At 38.0% G+C, this 23,513-nt stretch overlaps 1 protein-coding gene across 4 annotated transcripts in view; it reads right to left on the bottom strand.

Annotated features, from left to right (window-relative positions):
* Positions 1-23,513, bottom strand: part of MAP7D2 (MAP7 domain containing 2) — an 82,309-nt gene that overhangs the window by 3,573 nt on the left and 55,223 nt on the right. For 2 of the 4 annotated variants that reach the window (XM_058829256.1, XM_058829254.1), the window contains 13 exons: positions 22,603-22,717; positions 21,585-21,683; positions 19,560-19,670; positions 18,146-18,268; positions 15,153-15,301; positions 13,956-14,083; positions 6,042-6,274; positions 5,544-5,670; positions 4,107-4,311; positions 3,886-3,990; positions 2,659-2,712; positions 2,011-2,089; positions 1,149-1,335 (listed from right to left, as the gene is read on the bottom strand). In XM_058829256.1, the coding sequence (XP_058685239.1) occupies positions 1,149-1,335; positions 2,011-2,089; positions 2,659-2,712; positions 3,886-3,990; positions 4,107-4,311; positions 5,544-5,670; positions 6,042-6,274; positions 13,956-14,083; positions 15,153-15,301; positions 18,146-18,268; positions 19,560-19,670; positions 21,585-21,683; positions 22,603-22,717 (1,715 nt within the window). The remainder of the gene's footprint in view (positions 1-1,148; positions 1,336-2,010; positions 2,090-2,658; positions 2,713-3,885; positions 3,991-4,106; positions 4,312-5,543; positions 5,671-6,041; positions 6,275-13,955; positions 14,084-15,152; positions 15,302-18,145; positions 18,269-19,559; positions 19,671-21,584; positions 21,684-22,602; positions 22,718-23,513) is intronic. The other 2 variants (XM_058829255.1, XM_058829257.1) reach the window with 2 other exon arrangements.

Raw genomic sequence — 23,513 nt, 5'->3', positions numbered from 1 at the left:
TCAAAATGTGAGAGTATTTATGTTGGAATGCATGAAATAGAAGCCTCTGAGTCCCTCGGAGTGAGAAGGGAAGGCAGGGATTGAATTGGAGCCTTTAGAGAAACTGAAATATATTACGCCACACAGACATGAAGTAGGAGTGTAAGTTCTAGTTTTAAGTAAGTAGAAATATATCTTAAGTGCTTTAAGAGACTGAGTTATTTAGTAAAAGGCCCTAAAGCCTAGTTGAAAGTTCAGTAGCATTACCTTTTACAAAATTAACATAGCTCCAGACATAACGAAAACATAGCAGAACATGGCTTGCATTTCTAGATAGAACAGATAGAACTATTTGCATGAACAGATAGAACTATATGAGTAGATTTTGGGTAAGAACTGACACTACTTTTGCATGTTAGAATTAAGCTCAGATTAGTGTAGGAAGACTGTTTTAGAATTGTGTTTTTAGCTGATTTATGAATAAAATCCTCCTGTATTGGGGGGAAAAAAAAAAAGAAAAAAAGGTTGGGGAGCTGCTTCTGCTCGGAATATTGGGACTCTATGCCAGAAAGCTTTTAACACAGACTTTAATACTCTGAACTTTTTGCCTTCCAGATTGATGTATTCATACAATAATAACTCTACAACAACCAACAACTGCTCTTGTCTCTTTGAAGACCCAAGACCCATGCAAAACTCAATATATTTAAAACCATAAAGTTATTTACTGATTTCCGTGCATTTCTACTTGTTAAGTACTTAAAATTCTAAATCCATTATTTTTATTATTCTGTTTGTATGGAGGCAGAAATGCTCATGCACCACAGCTTTGCAGCCAAATTAAAAAAGTGGTGACATCAGAACAATATCTGCAGTAGCAGCTTTCACAAAATTGTCTGAAAGGTTTGGGCAAACTTGCATGGAATCCGTAAGTAAGGACTGTGGAAGGATTTCAGAGTTCCCGCCCCCAAATATGTGAGATGAGGTTCTGTGGCTCTTGTGCAAACACCTAGGAGCATCCTGGCAGGAGCAGAACCCACCCAAGTGCACATCCAGCTGCCACTGTGGGGGGGATGTGAGAAGGAAAGTAGTAAAGTATTAACAAACAAAACCCCAAATCCCGTGTGTCATAGGAATTCCACAACCCTGTTGGTAGATCCAGTCTGTACCTCACATCCATGGACTGAACCTCATCTGTTGAATCTTCCATGCTATTAGATTTCCCATCAACAGCTTCCAGCTGAATAAGTCCTGCAACTGACTTCAGTCCATTAGCAACTACATCTTGGGAAGGGATTACAGAAGCAGCACTTTCTAAGCTTTTATTTTTCAGGCAGGTTGCCAATCCATTGATCTCTGTAAAAGAAAGTTAGAAATTATGACAATAGAAACTTTGTTATTTAAATACTTTTAAGTTATAGCTTGAGTAGAAAGGAAGACTGACAATGCAGTAGACTCGGTTTAATCCATGACTCCATTTAATGTCATTCCTCTATTCCACTCCAAAACTGCTCCTTATGCTACATCTTTTAAATTTGAGGAAACAGGAAGAGAATGTTTTATCTTTTATGTCATGTACTAAAAACCTTAGCCTGGGGAAGTAAACAAAATATAGATAAAAGTCAGATATGTATATTTTATTTAAAAGTCCTTTAAATACATAGGCTTTTTTTTAATGAAGTCAAATTAAATGTAAGATTTAGAATCATACTATAAAAAGCTTGGTTCTGTGCAAAAAATTTCTACTTAAAAATTTTGAAGGTAGGTTGCAGCAATGAAACATATTGGCAAATTAGAACTTTTCATTTACAAAAATGCAACATCAGGTATTAAAATGGAGGAGAAACTTTATTCTGCTTTTGCTTAAGTGGCAAAGCAAAGCTGTCTTCATTTGTCACGATGCAAATATAGCTGTTCTTTTTGAGATGAAAGCAAATAACTTATGATAATACACAGTTCTCTGCCTCAGATCAAAGAAATCTGAAGATATTCAGCTGTGAAAATAGGTCAGAAAAATATGGCAATTTTTACCTGGCTGGTTGAGAACAAGGGCCTTTGGTTGCTTTTCCACATTCAAAGTTGATGGGACCTCCAGTTTTGGTTCTTCCTTCTGAAATCAAGTAATGATTTAGCTGTATTAGAGGGAGGACTTGTAACCTTCATGGAACCAATTGGACTCAAAACTTGTGAGACTGCCTAGGGCCACAGGGTGACAAAGACCATCAACAGCAATACAGGACTTTTTTTCCCTTTGCTTTTTTTTTTTTTAAATTGAGAACCTGTCACTTCTTAGCTGGACACAACTGCCTTCTTTTCAATCCCATATTCCTGACAGGCATAACAAAGAGAGCTCAGTAACTAATTCACTGGCTGGTACAAAGCAGGACAACAGATCAGCAGCAAACATTACAGCTCCAGCATGCAGGAACAGGCTGCTGCCCCTTGCTAGGTAGAGTGAGGGGGACAATTATCCTGCCAGCAAAGGCTGCATACAAGCTATGTCTCTGTAGCAGTGACTGTGACACAGCAACAGTCACTGTCAGTTTGAAATGCATCTAAAATGTGGGTCTAGAGTGTATTTAAATAGACTTACTAATATGGAACTACCCTAAAATTTAATTTCCACCTATGATAATAAAACGAAACAAAAAAATCCTGCAACCACATACTGTTTCATACCTTTATTTCTGGAGTTTCACTCTTCCTTGTTCTCTTCATTATTTCATCTATTCTCTATAAATCAAAATAAATTTGAGGATGAGATGACAGACAGAATATGTAACACAAGAGATAAGGGAAAAAAAGACAACCATATCTTTACTGTCATGACATCCTCTCTGCCTGTCTTGGAAAAGGGAGAACAAATAAGAAAAACAAAGAAAATTAAAGATAAAAACCCTCTTGCAGCTGGTTTTAACCTATCAGATCCTACAGAACATTTATTTATCAGCACAGATGCACTTTAGAAACAAGTATTTTTAATACCAGGTGTTTGCAGCTATGAGTTATGCTCAATTCTGGAACAAGACATTTGTATAAAACCAACACCAGTTATTTTAATCTAGCTGCTTTTCCAATTATTTCCAAATGGTTCCTTTAAAAATAATTAGCCCTTTTGAAATAGAAGAACAAAATGAAATATCTGAAGTTGTTCTTGCTGGAAATGTGTAAGGCATTATCCTAAAGTACTTTTGTTTTCCTTTTTTCTTCATTAAAAAGGAAATTATTTGAGATGTAAAACACCTTGGTTTGATTGTCTAATCTGCAACTGCAACATGCCTCCAGTTCAGTGGTGAACAGTTTAAAACATATGGATAGATGAGCTTTTGTAACCAGACAGGGGTTCTGCAGCTGTTCTTTTTCCTGTCACACAGCTGTAAACAAAGCTAATTTATGCAGCTTCAGCCATTTCTGTGTGCAGCAGTGGCCAGATGATCCTGCTCCTCTGCTTAATGCAACTAGAGACAGCCAGGTGGGGGAAAAGCTGTTTGTTAATCACAAACTTTCTCAATTAATGACACAGAGCTTTTGTTGAGTAAGTTTTAAACAAAGTCACTCATGTTTCTCAGTAGTTAGTGATGTCCTGGGTTGGGCAGCAATTGACATTTGCCTTGGTATGCCATTCCTTGTTTGTCTCAGGTATTAAATTTTCAGGTAGAGGCTGGCTCTGTGTTTGCTCAATGCCTAGTAGAAAGTAATTTGCTTCAGGCAATTCCACTTTGTTACAAATTTTCCATGTCCACATTCCCCTAACAGGCAAGTAACAAATACTAAACCTGGCATAACTATTCACCTCTAATCCCTCCAGATTATTGTTAGTAGATATTACTGGGTGCTTCCTGGGTTATGGATTTAACAAGAAATGAAATAATTATCCTGAGATGCTCCTGAGATGCAAATACCCACCTTCTTCCGCTCCAGCCTTTCTTGCTCAATTTGCTGCATGATTTGTTCCCTTTCAAGACGAAGTTGTTCAGCTGCCTCACGGGCTTTGACTTCTGCTTCTTCCCTCTAAGCAAAATGTGCAAATTATGTTAGGGCCATTACTTATTTCAGGCAGACTACCAAATATCAAGAAGTATTTTTTTACATGTATAAAAACTTCACATTTCTGTTTGAGATGTTACCTGTTTCTCAAGTTTGGCTTGGAGCTCTTTTTCTTGCTTTTCCTTTAGCGTTTGTTCTTCCTCTGCTCTTCTCCTGGCTTCCTCTTCTGCCTTTTTTCTAGCTGCCTCTTCTTCACGTTTTCTTTCCTCCTCCTTCTTACGAGCTTCTTCTTCCAGACGAAGCCTTTCCTCTTCTGCCTTTCTTTTCTGCTCTTCTCTTTCAAGCCTGCGAAAAATGTAACAGAAGGTTTAAAAGGCTTCATCTTGTTTAGCATGAATCCTCCTGTACGTACATCAGTAACTGATAACATATCCATCAGCACATATTTTCATGAAAGATGCCAGGATACAGTGAAGGCATTGAGCACATGCTCAGAATTCAGGTTGCTACCAAGCTTTTACTCCAATCTTACTTTTAATACCTAAAATATTTCATAGAAGTTATAATTTCTATTGAAAAAACATGCATGATCAAAGAAAACATTTCTGTTTTAATGTCAATTAGATTATCAATCATAAAATTAAATTTCAAGAACAAAGACAACCCTCTTCCCCTGTACTTGACACCCAGAATGCTGGTATCTATAAATAAGCAAGTTCTTTTATCCTTTGCTTCATCTGAAGACAAACAGATGGGATGAGTAGCAGCAAATTTCACAAAACACAGTGGAACACTGGAAGGAGTGGTTAAATTCCACCTGTGTTGTTCCCTGGCCCACGAGGGACGTCATGCTCCTTAAGAATTATTTTGTAAGTGATCAGGGCCAAAATGGCAGGAGCTGGTCATTCCACTCACACCCCGCCCATCGTGTTTTTAATAAGAAAACCCAAAGTTGAATCTAGTGAGTCAGTGATTTCTTATTTGGGGTTTGAAGGAAGTGCATGGTTTGCTGACACTTGCAACCAGCATCCCATGTGGAGAACCACCTTAAAGCCTGCTCCCAGAACACAGCCAGAACTTCACTGCTCAGACACAGCAACCTTCATTCTGCCCACACTCAGAGCCCTCAATGCCTGCAGCAGAGTTGGGCAGGAAGATGAATTTCAGGTTAATTATGAATGATTCAAGCTTTGTCATTTAATGCATATCCTGCTGCTGCTGCAAGACTGTTTCTGCTATGTGAACTTGCTCATTTAAAGCCACCTCAAGTATTTTTTACAACCTAAAGTACTTCAGGTATGTCCAGACTGCAGTGTGCACTACACTTTAGCATGGGCATGCTTGAAGTATTCAGAAAATAAATAGTTTATTCAGGGTTCTTGAAGAGGCCAAATTATTATTTTCTAACTTCACTAATCACAGAGACTGCAAAAGATACTAGTGAAATATGAGTCTGAAATTAAAGAAATTAACAAATACATATAAACTTCCACTTGATTCCAAAACTGCTACAGTTTCAAGCTCAGTGATACAGGTTAAATTATTAGGTAATAACTTTCACAAAGCAAGACAGAGACCTTTCTCGTTCTTCTCTTTCCTGTCTCTCCCTTTCCTCCTGTTCTTTTTGCAGGCGGGCCTGTCGTCTTTTTTCAGCTAGAATTTTTGCAGCTTCTTCAGCATCACTTGTTCCTGCTGTGATCTTCCCTAGGAGAAGATAACCAAGGGTGGAAAGTCAGGCAGGGAACAGAGTGCCCAGCAATTCCACGTTCATACAGAGGCTGAAAGGGGCCTGGTTCAGAGCAGTAAGACACCTTTTTCAAAGCACACTTCAGCATTTCAGCAGAAAGAAGATGGAATAGGTAAGGGCATCCCTGCAGGTCAGCACTTTCACATCCTCATTAACAAATGCTTTTGCTACTTTAGTGAAAACTGTGTGTTCACAGGTTCCAGTACGTATCTTTACTCATTCTCATATGGCTGCGACTGAGCAGCCTCATGAAAAGAACAGTTCATCACAGTTTAAAAGTCTCAGGGATCCATGGTATCTCGCAGTAATATTTTGCAGTTAGGCTCACCTTCACTGTTCTCAGCCTTTCCAGCAGAAGGCACATGCTTCTCAGGAGCCACCTGGACCACATCATCAGCACGTGCTCCTGGGGACTTCAGGTGACTGACATTTTCTTTCTCCTTGTCTGCTTTCTTTTTAGGTGTTTCCTGGCTGAGATTGGAAGCGGCACGATGCTTCACAGGAGAAGCTGGATATTGTTTGGTGTTTTTAGGAGACTGAGGATAAGTCTTTGCAACTGTCCTGATGAGGGAAAATAAAAATCAAACAAGGCTAGATGTTACACAGCTTGGAATCAAACTCCATCTTCACATTTCTCATTCTTTCTTGTCTCTGCCTACAGAGGAGTATCAGCTGTTTTGCACAATACTGAAAAGAACCACCTGGATGCAATCAGAACTTAAAATGCATGGAACTAACATGGAAGTGTGCATGATTACAGAAAATTCTCATTAAAATAAACCAATAACACTCTCTAAGGTCTAGGTGAGAGACAGGAAATTGTGGGCTACCTAAACCAATGATTTTAATAATGACCATTTCAAAATAATTCCATCAACTTTACTGTTTCTACAGTCCTTCTCAACACATAAACCTATGGCTGCTCTCTGTCTGTAGAAATGATAATGAGCTACAGTGCACTGCTTTCACCCAAATACCACCTTGCCAACCATGATCTTTTTCTAATAGTATCTGATTTTCCAAAAAAGCACCAAATACCACTATATACAAAGGTATGGGTACTACAGAAAGAGACAGGACTAATCAAACCATTATATTGTCAGCAACACTGTTTGAGTTAGTGCTTTTTTCAGCACCAACACAACAGACTGCAGACTCCAACTCAGCCCTGCAGCCTTTCACAAGCTGCACTTGGGGTGATGGTGATGCACAGCAACAATGCAGCCCACTGTTCATCTGGCTGTTGCACACTTCAGGTGAAGTGATAACCCTGAAGTCAGTTCTGGGAAAGTGGAAGGGTAAAGATACCTGACAGTCACTGAAAATAGGTGCACATAAAGGGAACAGATTACCAGGAAACATAAAACTACACACAAACACCAGTCATTATTTATGCAAAACCAGTAACTAGCACTTGTAACGTTAAGAAAGGCTGGGATGTGTGAGTAAAGCAGTATAAGAATAAAGATATTACAATCCTAAAATGATTTATGTGAGTCTCATTGGAATAAATGATCTTACATTAGATCATTAAAAAGTGAACATTACACATGTATTTCTAACCTTCTTCCTGGATATGCAGTTATGATATAAACATATTATCTATCCCTCATCACTTTTTTCATCTACACAATATAGAGTTTCATATACTATAATAAGCTTTCTAGACTATACACTCATTCTGGCAGACCACAGGCATGAAAAACATGAACAACAGCTGTAAATTAATGGACTGGAGTGGCAAGTTTTGTATAGACCTAACTATAGTATTATGTGGTCAGAGACTATTATAACCAGAACAGCATTTGCATTACAGAGCAGACAATAGCAATAAGACATCTTTCAACTCCTCCCCAAACTCACTAATTCTGTAGAAAAAAGGGTTCTTTTCTACCATATCAGACTGCATTTGAAAGAGATTGAGACATTAGAATACAAGGAGCTCGCTCAGAGCTGCCTGGTTTGTGGGGAGGAAAACACTGCAGAGTATTGCACCATCCCTTCTTTCTTACTCCCACTGAAGAGCCACCACAGACTCCAAAAGCCCTCAGGCTGCAGGAACGGTAGCACCCAACTAAATTTGAAGTTCATCTCGGGTACCCCCTGCCCGCAGGCCCAGGAGCTCCCTGTCAGCTCAGGCCCTCGCCCTTGGTCCTTGGCTGAGCTCAGCTGTAGGTAAGCCTGTTCTTCTTGGCTTCCTTAACCTGCTGATCCTGACACGATGTCCTGGCTTGTCCTTGGACTTGCCTCAGGAAGGCCTTTATTGGCAGTCACTGGGCTCTTGGCTGACCCTGCTCAGTTCTTTTGCCTCCTATGGGATGGGGTGCTGTGGACAAGGTCCCTATCCTTGTCTGTCCTGCTGCCACCCACCACTCCTGCTGTTCCATGACGGAAGCAGGCTTTGCAAAATGTGAACAGGCAAGTCTAATTCCAGTTCTTGAAAAAAACCAGCAATAGAAGAAGCCAATGAGTTTGGTTGTGTTGACTAAATCTGGTTTTAGCATTGTCTTTAGATTCCTCTTTAGGATAGAGATGGATTTCCAGGTCCTTCTGAAAGCATAAGGAGATTCCAAGGCCCCACCTAAACGTGTACATCTCACATGTGCCTAATCATTGCAGTCGTTTCCAACTGCATTTCCTAAAAATATAATTGGTAAATAAAGAGAAAACATTTTTCTCATGTTTTTCTGCAGCACAGAGGGTGCTTCTTGCTAATTAGACACTTCAAAGCAGAGTCCCTTCTCACTGTCTTTGGTTCACATTTCCAACCTTACCGCATATTCCTTGCAATGCTTTTGATTTAACTTGTTGTGACAGAAGGAGAAAAACAGGCTAATAACTAAGGCTGAGTCATTCTCAGTATTAGTACAGAAGTAATTGTTCTCTAATAAAGACATGACAATCAAAAAGGTCGGTAGGAAGGAGTCTAGTCATGAGAGCCACATATCTTGCACTAATGCATAGGCATTAGAGCAGACTGGCTGTACAACTCAGCTGGTGGATTAGAAACATGTGCTGAATGTATTATTTAGGCACTGCATCTTTGAACTTTTAGACCTACCTTAATTTATTTTTTTTTACCAAAACTGCTACAGGCTCTTAGACCAGAACAACAAGAAAATAGTAGGGTTTCATATAAAGTAGCTAAAAGAAAAAATAGAGAAGACTGATTACTGCAAAGATGAGAATAGTGCAGTGTGTGGAGCGCAAAGCAAAGAAAGTCCATGAAGAATAAAAATATTTTTTCAGTATTTTTATATAATTTAGTGGATGCTAGTAGAAAGTATTAAATTAACATTGTTTTCCCCCTTGTATTTAAAACATACTCTCAACTTAGCATCTTTAACATTCTTTTACACAGGCAGAATTGTTACTGGAAAAAACACTCTTTCTAAATAGTATTTAAGTTATGCTGCTTTACACCAGAAAGAGCCAAACTTGATTGAGGAGGCAGAAAAACAGAATTATTAAGAAAAATATTTATAATCACTTGTATAGGAGACTGTTTAGGTTTAAACTGTGATACGAAAGTGGGAAACACAGAATTACACCTGATGAGGAATACAGAATTAGGATGAAAAATCACTATAATCCAAGAAGTGGTAGCATGTTAGTTGTCAGACAGCTTACTCATTCTCAGTAACTGGATTTTACAGGGGAATACAGAAGCACCTTCCTCACTCCAAGAGGACAGTTTTCTCACCCAGCTGCTCTGAGCTGACACGAGGGCAGCAGCATGAAAGAAGCTGCCCCCTACATGCACTGCTATCAGGTGTGAGGATCCACTGATTCTTAATTACAATGGCTCCTATTTAATTATGAAAGGGGTTGTCCATTCTGCAGAACAATGTCTCAGGAAGAGCCTATGTGGGATTCCAAGCTTACTTTTGCTAAGCAGAGAAAATAAAGCACAGGAAGCACACAAATCAGAGGTCACAGCCATCTCTGGTGACAAACAGCAAGGCAGAGAACAGCATGCCCTCCTGAAAAGCCAGCTACAGGGCAGGTCACCGGTTATGGCTGTTCACAAGGCTGACTGTAAATCAGCAATCTTCAGCAATGCCAGAGTTGCATTATTTTTCTCCTTTCTCCCCATTAATTCAACAAAAACTCTGCTGAAACCACACCAAGGACCTGCAGGTCTCAAGGCTGCCTTCTGACATTGCTATGATCACAAGCTATTTCTGGGTTCTGGCATTTTTGCTATATCAGTGACACTTTCTCAAAAGCAGTTTTCTTTCATTCTTAGTTTTGATCTTTTGTAGCCAAAGACATATTCATTTCTCTTTTACATTTCTTAAAAGAGAAGAAACTCAGCATAGGTCTGTAGAATAGTTTTTTGAATAGCTACATTATTACAGATGTTTCAAAATCTTCAACTGGCCTGTCATCTAGCTAACTACTGAAAAATCCCTCAAAATACTCTTGATCCAACATTCCACCTATTGCTTTTAGCTTTCCAAAACAAAAACCAAGAGTAGTAAACGTAACATATATGAAATAAAACCTAAAATGGGTCACTGCAGGACATAGAAGCTACTTCTGTGTGGCACTCACCACATGCAGACACCTTTCCAATAACTCATTTTTAATCATCTTATGAATTTGGGGGGCACTTTTTTTGTACTAGTCTAAGTTCATATTCCATCAGTATTCTGCAATTTCACTGAGCATGCACATTTCTGATGTCAAAAGTGTTTCCCCCAGACTACAAGGGGTTGTCACCCAACAGAACCAACAAGTGAGGGGTTCAGTTAGTGAAACCATGAGCAAAGGACAATGGCCAGCCTGGGATCTGGAAAGGAAACATGAACCACCACCCATCAGCAGCACCACTCATCAGTCACCTTTCCCTTCCTCCCTTCTCCTTCTCTCATGAGGTTATGCTCTGGCAAAAGAATGTGACACAGAGGCTTGTCAGAGCTTTCAATTTTTATTCACTGGCTTACGCTATGCTTCATCTGAAGATACTTTAAATCCTACTTCCTTGATTCAGTCAGGTGCCATTGATTTATTTAGGGACTATTTACCCAAAGACATGTGAAGGACACAGGCTTTATTGCCTTCCTGATCTATAAGAAAGCACACTTACTTCTTCTCTGAGGGATACTACAAGAATAAACTGATTAAGGTATAGATCTTCAAAGATGAAGCATAAAACAAAAAAATTACCCAAACCCCTCATCGTGTTATTATTGATCTTGTGAAAGATTTGAAGAAAATGAGCACTTTACACCATCAGTATCCAATAGCAATTGAAAAAATTAAAGACAATTTCTGAGTTGTTCAAACTCTTGAATCCATTAACTTTCATCTTTGTCAGCTGATCCACACTAAGATTCAAAATAATAGTTTTGTATTTCTTTCTGTGACATTTCTTAATATATTTATTTTTCCAAATAACACCAAGTATTGAATTCCTTTGTCACTTTTAATTGTTGTTCAGCATAACTTTATTTTTGCCCTTTTCTCCTTTTTACATCTGTATCTGGTCACTCATCTCAGATGTTATATTTTTGGGCTGACTTTTTTTGCTTTCTCAGTAAAAGTTGCCCATTCAAAACATTAGTATTTTATTTATGTAATAACTGCAACTCTCTTCTGCCATTAATCACTGTGTCTCTTTAGGCTGAAGTTTTATTGTCTTGTTTGATCCTGTTTCAGTTACTTTACCATGATAAAAAGAGCTTTTTATTTAATAAATAATGAAATAGCATATTAAGAAGACAAGTTACTGCCACGCAGAAACCAAGATGACAATTGTGAAGAACTAGTAACTAGAACAATACCAAGAAAACTTGAATGCCAAGTCACATATTCTTAAGAAAAGAAATGCATACAGCTAATTGTCATGTAAATCACTGGCCACACTTGATTCTCTCCTCAACACTACCTACTAATGGTGTACAATATATAATCTTATTTCTTCTAGGGTATTTTTTCAGTCATATAGTGTGCCAGAAGGAGAAAGATTAAATGTGCAAAAGATCATTAGGTTTGCAAGGAGAATGAGTATTTGTATACATATTTAATTGGACTAAAATTATACTTAAATGTCAGATAATGATCTTGCTGGTCAGTGGATTTAAATACAGGCAGTAAGGCTTTTGGAATATTCCTTTAGATTGTACAATCTTATCTCCTCGATGAAAATTAACTCTGGAATTTGAGTTGTATGAAAAAATGCATATATTATCACTATTATCACCTATATATAATAATACAATATGGTCATTAGGGCACTTCTTTATTTTAGAATTAATGAGGGGAAGTTTTGAAAGAGCTAAAGTATAACTCTCTTTCTGCAATCAGTAATAAACATGGATTTAAATTCTATTTACTGTATCTCTCATAAGGTCAAGAAGGGTGTTCTAATTGGGCCACATTAAGATTAAATGCTTGGTGATACATTTCTATTGGTTCCTTGGTCAGATTCAGATTCCCTTGAAAAGGAGAAGGAGGGGGGAAAAAAAAAGGATCACTACTGTTGCTCACAATCACAGAGAAACCCGCCAGCAGGCTTCATAATTCCTCCATGCAGCATCTGCTTCTTCTTCTAAAACCAGTACTCCTTAGAGGCATGAAAACATTTTACCATATAAAGGTTATCATAATTTGCACCTCTGGGAAAAAGTTCTCCAAAATTTCCTAATCTTTTATGGAAATTAGTGCTACAAATTAAGCCTGGGCATACCTTTTTCATGAAGCACTAAAGAGCTGTCTCCCAAGAAGTTTTACTTTTAACCACTGGATGTTTCTCTGATGGTCTACACTAACCTTTGCCTGCCCAGCAAGAAGCACTTGACTCTCAGCTAATTCATTTCCCACCAATCATTTTGCTTAACTAAATGTGTCTTGATGTGTCTCTTATACTGGTTGAAAAATGCATTCTAAGCAGGGAGTAACAGTACTTGCAGGATAATATACAGGAGGTTTTTTTTAACTTTACATTGCAGAGCGCCACTAGACAATCATCTGCTCAAAACTGTCATGAGAAAACTGATTGTCAGTAACATTGCATTTCATTCAATTTTTCACAAAATAGATGTTGTTCATACCACAGAATCTGATGACATTACATATATAATATTGGAAGTTTGAGAATTTGTAGCCTTATAATACAAACCAAGAACTGCAGTGTCCCAGTTACATGCAAGGGGACGTCTAAACCAGAAAGAATGCCGAGAATCAGATGGTTTCCTTATGTTGTCTAACATCAGATTCACACACAAAATCATCTCCCACTAAAGGGCTATGCCCTCAGAGCTGAAACAGCTAAGGAACACCAGCTGGTTTTTCAGGCAGAAGAAATTTGTCAGAAAGGGGATCATCAAGCCTGGTTCAAAATATGGCCAGCTTCAGATTAAAAAATATAAATAAATAAGAAAATTTTCAAGACAGAAGTGTCATCCACAAACAAATCTAAGGGAAAAAACCCAAACCAACCAACCAGCCAAATAAATTAGGCAAGTACTGTAGACCAGGACTACTTTAGCATAGTCCTACATTAGGGCCAGACTTAATATTCTTCTTCTAAGTAACTTCTAAGTAACCTGGAGACCCATTTGCTCAGCCTTGAGCTGCAAGCTGTGGCACACATAATGCAGTTTCCAGCAAAAGACAATCAAGAAAAGTAAGTCAGTTGCCAGTAAGCCCAGATATGCTATATATCCACAGCTCTGCATAAAAAACCCCAACAAACCTGAACCAACTGCCCCTCAAAAAAAACTAAAGAAAACAGAACAAAACAAAGAAAAAACACAGAGGTCTGCACATCTGCAAAGGTTAAAACCAATGGTTTAGATGACACATAGTTAAGTGCACTTATGGCACCAGATGGTCATGCCAACAATAGGAAATGCATATATTAAATGCTGGAATTTCTAGTTAGTATTCATGATGAGTGCATTTCTTTCTTCACATTCTTCACATAGGCAGTTTCTTCAAAATCACACAACAAAAAAAATATTTAAAAATAAATGTAAAGTAAAATTTCCTATGAATAATGAAATGCACTGTAATTTCAAGACTGAGGAAAGGTAGAGAGAACTGTCTCTAGTGGGTACTAACACAGATATCAGATTTGTCATCTACACCTCTCACTCATCTGCATATGTGTGTATGTGTAAGTAAAATTAACTAGATTTTATACAACACTTCAAAGGAAGTTCCTCAAGAATCTATGCCTTATTTAGAGGTAATAAATTCACAGGATATTAGTCCACTAAAAAGAAAGGCATACTTAGGTGTTGCAGGTGATGCAGATCTTCTGGACATGGCAGCAGGAGAATCAGACCTTCTCAGAGGAGATCCCATACCAGATGATGAACCAGGTGTTGCAGGTCGCTTCTCCTTCTTTATCTTCTCAGTCTAGAAGCACAGTTCATTTCCATAATTAGGACCAATAAATCAAAAATGCATTTGATTGTTTTATTAGCAAGATGGCATATGAAGAGATTTGTGTGGCACACTTGTAAAACCTTTTTAAACAGCAGCTCCCAACTGAGGTGCTATTAATAGTTTTTTATTTTACATAGACATAGCACACACCCACCCCTGTCTTGCACGGGCAGAGCATGCAAATTTCAGATAAGTAATACACATCAGAGCCTCTGCAAGAATTCATGTGAGGGGTGGTGCCAGTGGGTGGAATCTTTAAAACCATCCATATGCCCCTGCTTAGACATAATCAGCAGTGCAAACAGGCATCTCACAGAAATGTTGTTGCATGTAACACAGAATCACACCTAAGACTGACACGACACAAATCTTTACTCCCAACTTTGGTTCTCTCACTTGCAGCTAATTTAGATGTCATGAATCCCCCTATAATTAAGTATTACAAGATGATAGGGACCTTACATGAATATTATAGCCCTAAAACAGAATTTTTTTAAAGCATGCCTTAAACTGTGTAGACTCAGTGAAGGTGAGTGACTTGCCTTTTCTTTTCTGGAAACTACGGTGGATCAATAATGCATCTTTTAGGCAAACAGCATTAAAAATGTCCACAGAAAGAGTTAAAGCAATTGGTGTAAAACAGAGGCATTATCAATACACTTGGGGAGTTTCTGAAATATATGAAGCTTGCTCATTAGCCAGCAAGACTGGATACTAATACTCAGGGGGGAATTCTATTTGTCATCCCCATTCCCAGAAGTTACAAGCAAGACCAAAACCATACATTTCAGTGCCTCAGTTCTCTAAAAACAGGGGTGTTGGTGTTCCAATACCAGCACTCAACACTGATTCCCAGGAAGAAGAAGATATTAAAATGCTCAGGAGCACAAAGGCAACCAATGTTGGCAGGGCTTACTTTTCTACTGCTGTTTCTTACAGCAGGGGAAGCACTTCATTTGTATTCACGTAAAGGGAAAGATACCAAGAAGCCGCTGCATCAGTTTACCCAGCAGTGAAATCAAAACCATTACAAACTCACCTGAGTAACTTCAGCTGCAGGTGCCCCTTTCATGGCATTGGCAGTGGAGGGTGAAGTTGCCTTCTTCCTGTCGGTGCTTCGGGTGGGGGAAGGCTTGTAGGGAGATTTAAGAGGACTAGCTGGTGCTACACGAGGACAGATATGGAATACTAAAGAGTTATAGTACAATAGCAAGAGCAAAAGGGAGCACAGATAGAGGAAGTAAAGGAGGGGAGAAAACAGCATACTTTTATGTTATAATGTTCAAAGGTAGTTTTAAAGTGTTTTTTAGTGTTTTCAAGTATCATATATAATCCATTCAACATGATCCCATGTTTATTAAAAATTTCTCAACTGAAGTATTTTATAAGAAAAAATTATCATTAAAATATTGCTTTCTCACTCATACACCTTTTGAATCACCTGACTAGTACTGTGACTCTTTATTCTTCAAAGAAGTCCAGCTTCCTTTGCATATGATAAAAAGAAAAAGCAGATAATGCTAGTTGGGTGACTTTTGAACGCATACTGCAAAACATGAAAGGTGACAGAAGCATAGGGAGTTGTGTCTTTTTTTAAAGCCTAAGCATGCAAAGGCTCCTAAATACATCAATTACTTTCCCAAATAACATTTAATCAAAAGAACTAAAAAAAACCCCCAAACTTAAACTAAATGCTGCTGTAGGTATTTCAGTTATTGTTATTTAAGGAAGACATCAATTTGAGAGTGACACATGAATTACAGGGCTTACAGGGCAACTTTTTTTTGTTTGCAATATGAACAGGAATTTGGAAAATGAGATATTTTACTCCTGATTTTGTTCATATTGCCTTGTAAAATGAAACTTTCACATACATATAGTACAATTAACAGAGTATATGTTTTATCAATAAGACAGACACTAATTGCAATCAAGTGATAGTGTTTCTAATTTTAGTCAACTAAAGTCAGGAGGGATATTGACTTTGAAAAAGCAGTAATTATGCACTAATGTAAAGAAAGTCACATTCCCAAATTTTTTATTGGAGGCAGCCCTAATAAAATTTTTATGAAGCCTTTTTGAATGCTTTGAAGTTTAACTGGACCTTTGTATTCTTTGACCCACTTTCCAGCCAATTGGCATAAGGTCAATGTATATTAACAAAAACGTTCAGAAACTTAAAAGCTGCCTAAGAGAAATATTTTTACTTCAACTGTTAAAAGAATTAATTATGCATCCAGTAATAACTGTTTGCCTGAATACCTTGACTTTGAGTGACATTAATGATGTGCTGCTTGTAGAGTCTGATATTGACTGTCCTCATTCCTAAGCTTACAGAAAATGCAGCAGCAGAGAAATTTTGATCCCAGCATAATGACAAGAGGCACAGTATGAGCTCTTGGAAAGGAAGACCCCTCTTCCCTGTTCAGGAAGTTACTTCTATGGTGAGAATTACAAGACAAATGGGAGATTTCCCTCAACTATTTTGCTGGCAATTACTGACAAAATGTCAATGGCCTCTGAGATTGTTGTTTGCAACCTGTGCCTGATTGCCTTGTGGGGAAATGACAGGAGGATGCTTGTTCAAAAAGCTGCTCCCAAAATCATCTGCCCTATTTCAGCTCAATGAAAAAGTAGTTTGCAGAACAAATTGTACCCTTGTCGGACATGCCAGTATGTTTAAAGATCCTGTGATGAAGAGAGATAAACCTGAGAGCTTACAAACAAAATGAGTGAGGAAGGACAAAAGTCATCCTTATTGATTTCTCTGATATCACATACAAGACAGAAAAAATCATCCATAGGTGGCCTCAGCAATTCAGCTCAAAATCTTAAGCAGAATGTACTGATCTAATTTGGAACTGGGTTTTGCTCACTCTTGGCAGTAGTTGGTCCCTGAGCACTGAGTAAACTGGGAATTTTCTCAAGTACAATATGAAAACATTCTGCTTCCAGTAGAGGCTGTTTTTAATATAGAAACAAGAGAAGCAATTTTAGAGGCATTCAATATCAATGTCCCTCTGCACTGAACAGAGAAGTAACACACAAGGGAAACTAGATTTACTTAGCAATTAATTTTTAAATAGCTTTGCATGAAAAGCACAGATGCAGAACTCAAGCCTATTTTAACCAAGATGTGTGAAAATACCCATGATAAAGATAATGCCTTTTGTCATCTAAATAGTTTAATCCTAGTAAAGTGTTTCCTTTTGCAAACAGGCATTTGGGCGCACACTTCGGGGTGCTTTTGTGTATTTGCTCTATTAAAAGTAAAAAGGGCTGTTCGACTTTTGTCTTGTTTCAGCCAACGCTATGACCAGGATGGCTTTATAAGCAGAAACTACATAAAGGCACTTGCTTAAGTATTAGCAGGACTAGCAATATTATTTTGTAAATGTTTGCAAAATAATTTTTTTATTAGTCTACCCTTTACACATAGGAACAGTAAGTATCATCCCTTAAAGATCAATAATTTCTGGAACTCACACCTTCCTATCAATATTCTGTTGTTTCTTATATGTATGTACACCTATATATATATATATATAGATGTCACATAGACACAGTCACACAGTTAAAGGCAAAAAGATATTTAACAGATGGAAACTAGAACCCTGGTAAAAATAATTAAGGCTCAATGGTGCACTGGGATTTTTGTTCTACATACTATTTGGGTATGACAGGGCTGAAATTAATAAATCAATCAAAGCCTCTGAGAGTTGTCACATCATTGTCTAAAAACCTGTTTCTTAAACAAATGTATTTTTTTTTATAGTCTGCAGTTTTAATGTTTTTTTTTTTCTAAAACAGACATTCAGAACAGCACAGACAAGATAATGTGCTTTTCAAAGACTTTAAATAATCAGCTATCTGAAACAACTTAGTTCATCATTGATTTTGTACTATCCTGTAAATTTGTTTCTGTTTTTATCCTGTCATTTGTTTCGTAGTACTCCATTTCTTCCAGCAGCTACATAAATGCAGCTAAAAACATACCTCAGTGGTTTCAAAGTGAGGAAGTCACATTTTTACCTGGAGTATTGTACTGCTCAGAAAGCATTAATGTACTTCTGCTTCTGGCTAAAGATGACTGTGTGGGAGTCAGCAGTCGAGAAACAATAAAGTTCTCCATTGGACTAAGATGCATGCGGTGAGCTGAAGGATGGGAGCAAATAAAATCAAATTTAAAATGCAAAGAAATAAAACAATGTTACATTAAAATAACTGAAACAAAATGATGAAATGATTAAATTAAATGACAAAAAAATCTTGAGCTTCTTGAGATTTAAAATACTTGAAGATAATTTTCATTCCCTCTGGAAAAAACCTTCTAATTTCTCCACTGTTTTAAGTTTCCCCCTTATACATTACACACAGTAAGGTTAAGATCATGTCATATTTTGTTTTTACTCAGAGGCATGTTCCATTTTGCGAAATGGTTGCTTTCATGACTCAGCACAAAAGAGGTTTGTCTTCTTCCCCAGAAGGAAAGGTAAAACACTTGCTAGAACAGGGCAGCTGCTCACTAATGTGCCACCCATGCTGGGACTGCATTTGAAATCTGCCATCTCACCATGTTACGTAAGTCTTATTTTTACAATGTGCCTGCATTACTTCCTACTCCATAAATATAAGTGTCAACTATATAAGACATATTTATAGATGCTCCTATTACATGTATATATAGTCATCTGTCATAATAACTTCAAAGCCAGTGATGAGCTTAAGCAATTTAAAAATTAAAATAAATTTACCTTCTCTTTTTCATTCTAGAAACAAGCCTTCATAGTATTTTATTTCAGTAAATATATTTTTTCCCATTAGACTTTAAAAAAAATGGGGTAGGAGGTAAAAAAAGCAAACACAAAATAAACCTAAAAAATCGGAAGAGTTCACGGTGAGATAAACCCTTCAGTCCTCTTTGTAGTATTTAGCAACCTCTAATCCTAAAAGATGATCATCTTTTGCAGAGTCTCTCAAGGATCAGAGTTTCCTAAGAAATTAACAGACTCAACAACTCTGATCACCAGATTGAAGTCTCCCAGGTGGCTCACCAGATGTACCCCTGCCTATGGAACACACCGTATCTACTGCCAGGCCACACCTTTGGTTTGTTTGGTTTCCTTATTTTGCTCAACAATCACAAATAGTACAGTTGTAGGAAACTGCTGCACTTGCAGCCTGTCCTTACAACCCTGTTTGCTGGAGTGTCAAAATTTGGAAAAGAATCAGTAAAAAACCCACGGCATTTGTTGCTGGACTATGATCTCCAGCACAGCAGCACAGCCTTAGGACAGGCTGCAGAACCATGTCATTAATACAGAATCTCTCAGATGTTTGAGTTCCTTTGAATAGCAGACATGAGCAAAGCACAAAGCTATATGGATCAGAAGGCTTTAAGCAGAAGGAGAGTTTATGCTGGCAGGAGACCAGCATGTTCACTTGCCTCTGTCAGGGGAATGCGTTATGGCCGCTGTGGAGGATGAGAGGCGCTTACTGATTGGCGACTCCATTTGCTTTGGCAGATTCATTGTAGAAGCTGAAAGTTTGTCACATGCTGCAGAGAAACGCATTGAAGACATTTGTATTCACACCACAGTGTTGATAAACTCCAAAAATTAACCTTGCATTTGTACTCGTGGCCCTTGCACTGATCATAGCATTGATTTGGCATGAGATGAACTCCTTCTGACCACTGAGGACCAGCACCCTATGACACATGTTTTGGCATGCAACTTTTCTGCTTGTAAATTTAACATTCCAGTTTCACAACACCCTCTTTTTTGTACTGATAAATAATTATATATCAGGCCTGAACGAGTGAAGCTATTATGATACAAGACACTCAATACCAGCACAAGCGTAAAAGTTACCCGCAGAAAACAAACTGCACACATGACAACTCTGAACCCATCTTCATTCCCCCTCCCCTCTATCTTCAGTCTGGAAGAGCTGGGGTTCACATCAGGTATTACTCTAATAAAAAAATGAAATAACCAACATTTGTGCATCTGTATGAGACCTCACTGTTTTAATGGCTGGCATTGGCCATTTGTCTTTATCTTTTTGTGCTTGAGAAGAATTGAAAAAAAATCGATATCTCAGTTTTTTGGTACATTTTTCTTCTGAAATACCATTTGACAAAGTCTGAGCACAATGCCCATTTCCTACCTTGGCATTTATTCAACTGAATGAAAGAGAAATGTTACCCAGGTATTACTACAGAATACTAGTATATGATGATCACTGATACTCAGAAGCTAAAAACACAGATGCTTTGTCCCCTACATTTGAATTTCTTTCAAAACAAAAAATATTTTCAGCTAGAGACATGTAATGTGGCCCTAACTCTGCATGTTCTAAGTAACTGCATTCCCTGTTATGTCCATCAAATCATTGCCTAAGTGGTGCTTCCAAGATTTGTCTCCATTACTACAGAAAACAATGCAATTCACTACATTTGCTTTTCTCAAAAAGCACATATAATACTGGTATGCTGCAAAACATCAGTTGCACAGGCAAATACCTTTGCACATGAACAACAATCACTAAAAAAATTGAATCTGTATACACAGAAATAATAGTTCTGTGAGATCTACACAGGCAGAACAACATTTACTGTGAATTCTGCAGGAGTAATAGCCAAGCTTAACTCCTCCTTTGAGGGAGAGAAGGAACCTACTTCTCAAAAGGACAGGCTGTGTTTTCTTTTCAAAATGCCAAGCACATCTGCAATCAAGATTAGAAATCCTATATGCAATCCATTTGTAATATTGGAGGACTCATCTACTTCAGAGTCCTTTTGTGGGAATAATAATTTTAAAAACCCCCAACAAACCACAAATAAAACCCCACAGAAAAAAGATAACTAAACATATAAAACATGATTGCTTAAACAAAGTCAACCACTTGAGTTTGTTACAAATACCAGCTTGGCCAAATTCATTTCAGGAGGCTGAAAACATAACATGGCTGTTTATATCAGATTTATTTCTCCTTAAAATATTGCAGAAGAAGGCCCTTGAGATGGAAAAAGAGGGCTGTTTTGATGAAACATGGTCTTCATAACATATTTTCTTACTATGCAACTGAAATTTTTCTCAACAGCACCTGTGCACGTTCATTAGAACTCAAAAATATATGTGTATATGTGTAATTATAGACACACACACACACACACCACCCGTAGAATTAACAAAGATGAGAATCTGAGCAGTAGAAGTCTACAGTTACTGAGAAAACCATGAAATGCCTCTACTGTGCTGGAATGTGAGGCATGCACTGCTCCACCATGGCAAAATTAAAAGGAAATTAAAAGACACTGGTCTACATCACTAAGGGTAATACTGGTAGAGTACCAGACTGAAATGATAAGAAAACAGTGGTTAGGAAGAACAAGATCAGTGGATGGATTACAGTGATTAGAACAGTTATAAACGAGACACGATGGTACTGTGATTCTCTGAAATACCATTGAAGGAATCAGCAGGAGCAGTAGAGGTCACAGGGTCTGGAGGAAGGGTGTTGGCAGCTAAACCTAGAACAGGGGGTGGGGTATTTTCTGATTCACCTACACAGCAGAGAAATCAGAGCAAAAAGAGGTGAAAGAAATTACTGAATAAGTTGGGGGAGCTGGAATTAAGCACAAACTGCATCACAAAGAAAACCGGTTTCTTTCTCAAAGTATAAGAGACTTCTTTCATTATTACATATATTTAATTTATTGGCTTTTCTAATGATGTATCATGAAAACTATGATATGAAACAGAGTTTGTCTTTTTAAAGTTAAGTATACTTACACATTGTTTAAAAGACAGTAATTATTATATTTCATCAACACCCAAACATGGATGTTTTTCCCTATAACATCAGTTTATTAAAACCTGACAAATTCAAATAAACTGCATGATTTAAAAGAGAAAACATGCATCTTTCTGAAACATAAAAGCAGCACATGACTCATTATGTAATAAAAAGAATTTCCTCTGAAGCCAAAGCAAAAATAGCAGTAACAGAATGTACGTGGGGAAAATAACCCAAACTATTTTAAACTGCACATGCTGCATAGTCATCTAGAAATTCCCATCAGGTTTTTAGAAGTACCAAACAGAAACAGATCATCTTTTGCAAGCCTTAGACAGCACTCAGTCCTTTGGTGAATATTAAATTTGCTAACTGTGTGTGTGGGAAGACAATGTGGAAGACGCTAATAAGGGAGACAGTGCATCAATTTTAATTTTAGCATCCTCCAAACAGATTCTGGTACCTCTGTTAAAATGATCTGCATTCCTAAAGTTAGGAGGAACCTGTCTCCACAGAAGGTATTAGGGAGAGGAAGCCGGCAAGCAATTACAAAGCACTTATTCACGCCCCAAGGCAGTAATCCCTATGGTACCACCCTAACTATAAACCCATCATACTTACTATCTCCACAATCTCATGCATTTTGCACTTCCAGATCTGCAATGCAGGCAGCCTGTTTCACTTACCATCTCTGCCTCCTGAGCCTGCAGCCAGTGCTCCTCCCCACGACCATCGCTTCTGCTTCTGTTCCAGCTGCTGGCTGCGTTCGAGGGACCGGCGCATCATGGCTTCTAAACGTTCCTGGTAATTTTGGTACAAACCCAGACACAAATCTCAGTCAGTTCTTTGGGGGCTTCCTTCCCCGCCTTCTGAAACCATGCTAAAAATACACAGTCCCCCTGTTGCTCCACACATGATGATTACAGGAGCTTGGTCACAATAAAAGAAAAAGAAGTGAATAAAGAAGGTATCAGCATGCTACCTACCTCCAGATATGCGTATCCTTTGTCTGCAAGCCACTGAGGTCACTACAGAGGCCTAAGTAAATAACACAGGTTGCATCACTGCCTAGCATCTGCTCCTGCTGGTGAGGCTGCTGCTGTGCTCTGGACTTAATTTGTATAAGAATAATGCTCGACAAGCATTAACTCCTTCTTGTCTATGCAGACATCAGGATTCTTTCCCATCCCTTTCTGAGCATAGTTAAATTGCTGCAATGCCAGTGGCTCCACCTAGTCACTCAGATAAATGATCACTTCAAACCCAAAGTAGGTTACTTTGCAGGATGCCCTACTTATTTATTTATTTTTACAAGAACTCCCTCCTTTCTTCTATCATGTTCCTTAAGTCTAGGCATTTAAGAACTTCTGATGCTTTTTCTTTTCTGTGTATTTCTTTTAGTGTATACCTATATAATACTGCTCTCCAAGATTTACTTCCCCCCCCGCCCCCCACCCCCATGTTCTTCTCCATGACAGGATTTTCACAGGGAGAAAACTAAAATTAATTTTTTCTTTCCCCAAATCTCGCTCTACCTTTAACTCATGGCTAAGTATGGTCACTTTATTCCCTCTCCATCACCTCCTGACTCTCAAAG

Source organism: Poecile atricapillus, chromosome 1 (genome assembly GCF_030490865.1).
Source record: "Poecile atricapillus isolate bPoeAtr1 chromosome 1, bPoeAtr1.hap1, whole genome shotgun sequence".
NCBI classification, from domain to species: domain Eukaryota; kingdom Metazoa; phylum Chordata; class Aves; order Passeriformes; family Paridae; genus Poecile; species Poecile atricapillus.
The sequence above is the reverse complement of the archived record's forward strand: the minus strand, read 5'-3'. Positions and strand labels throughout refer to the sequence as shown.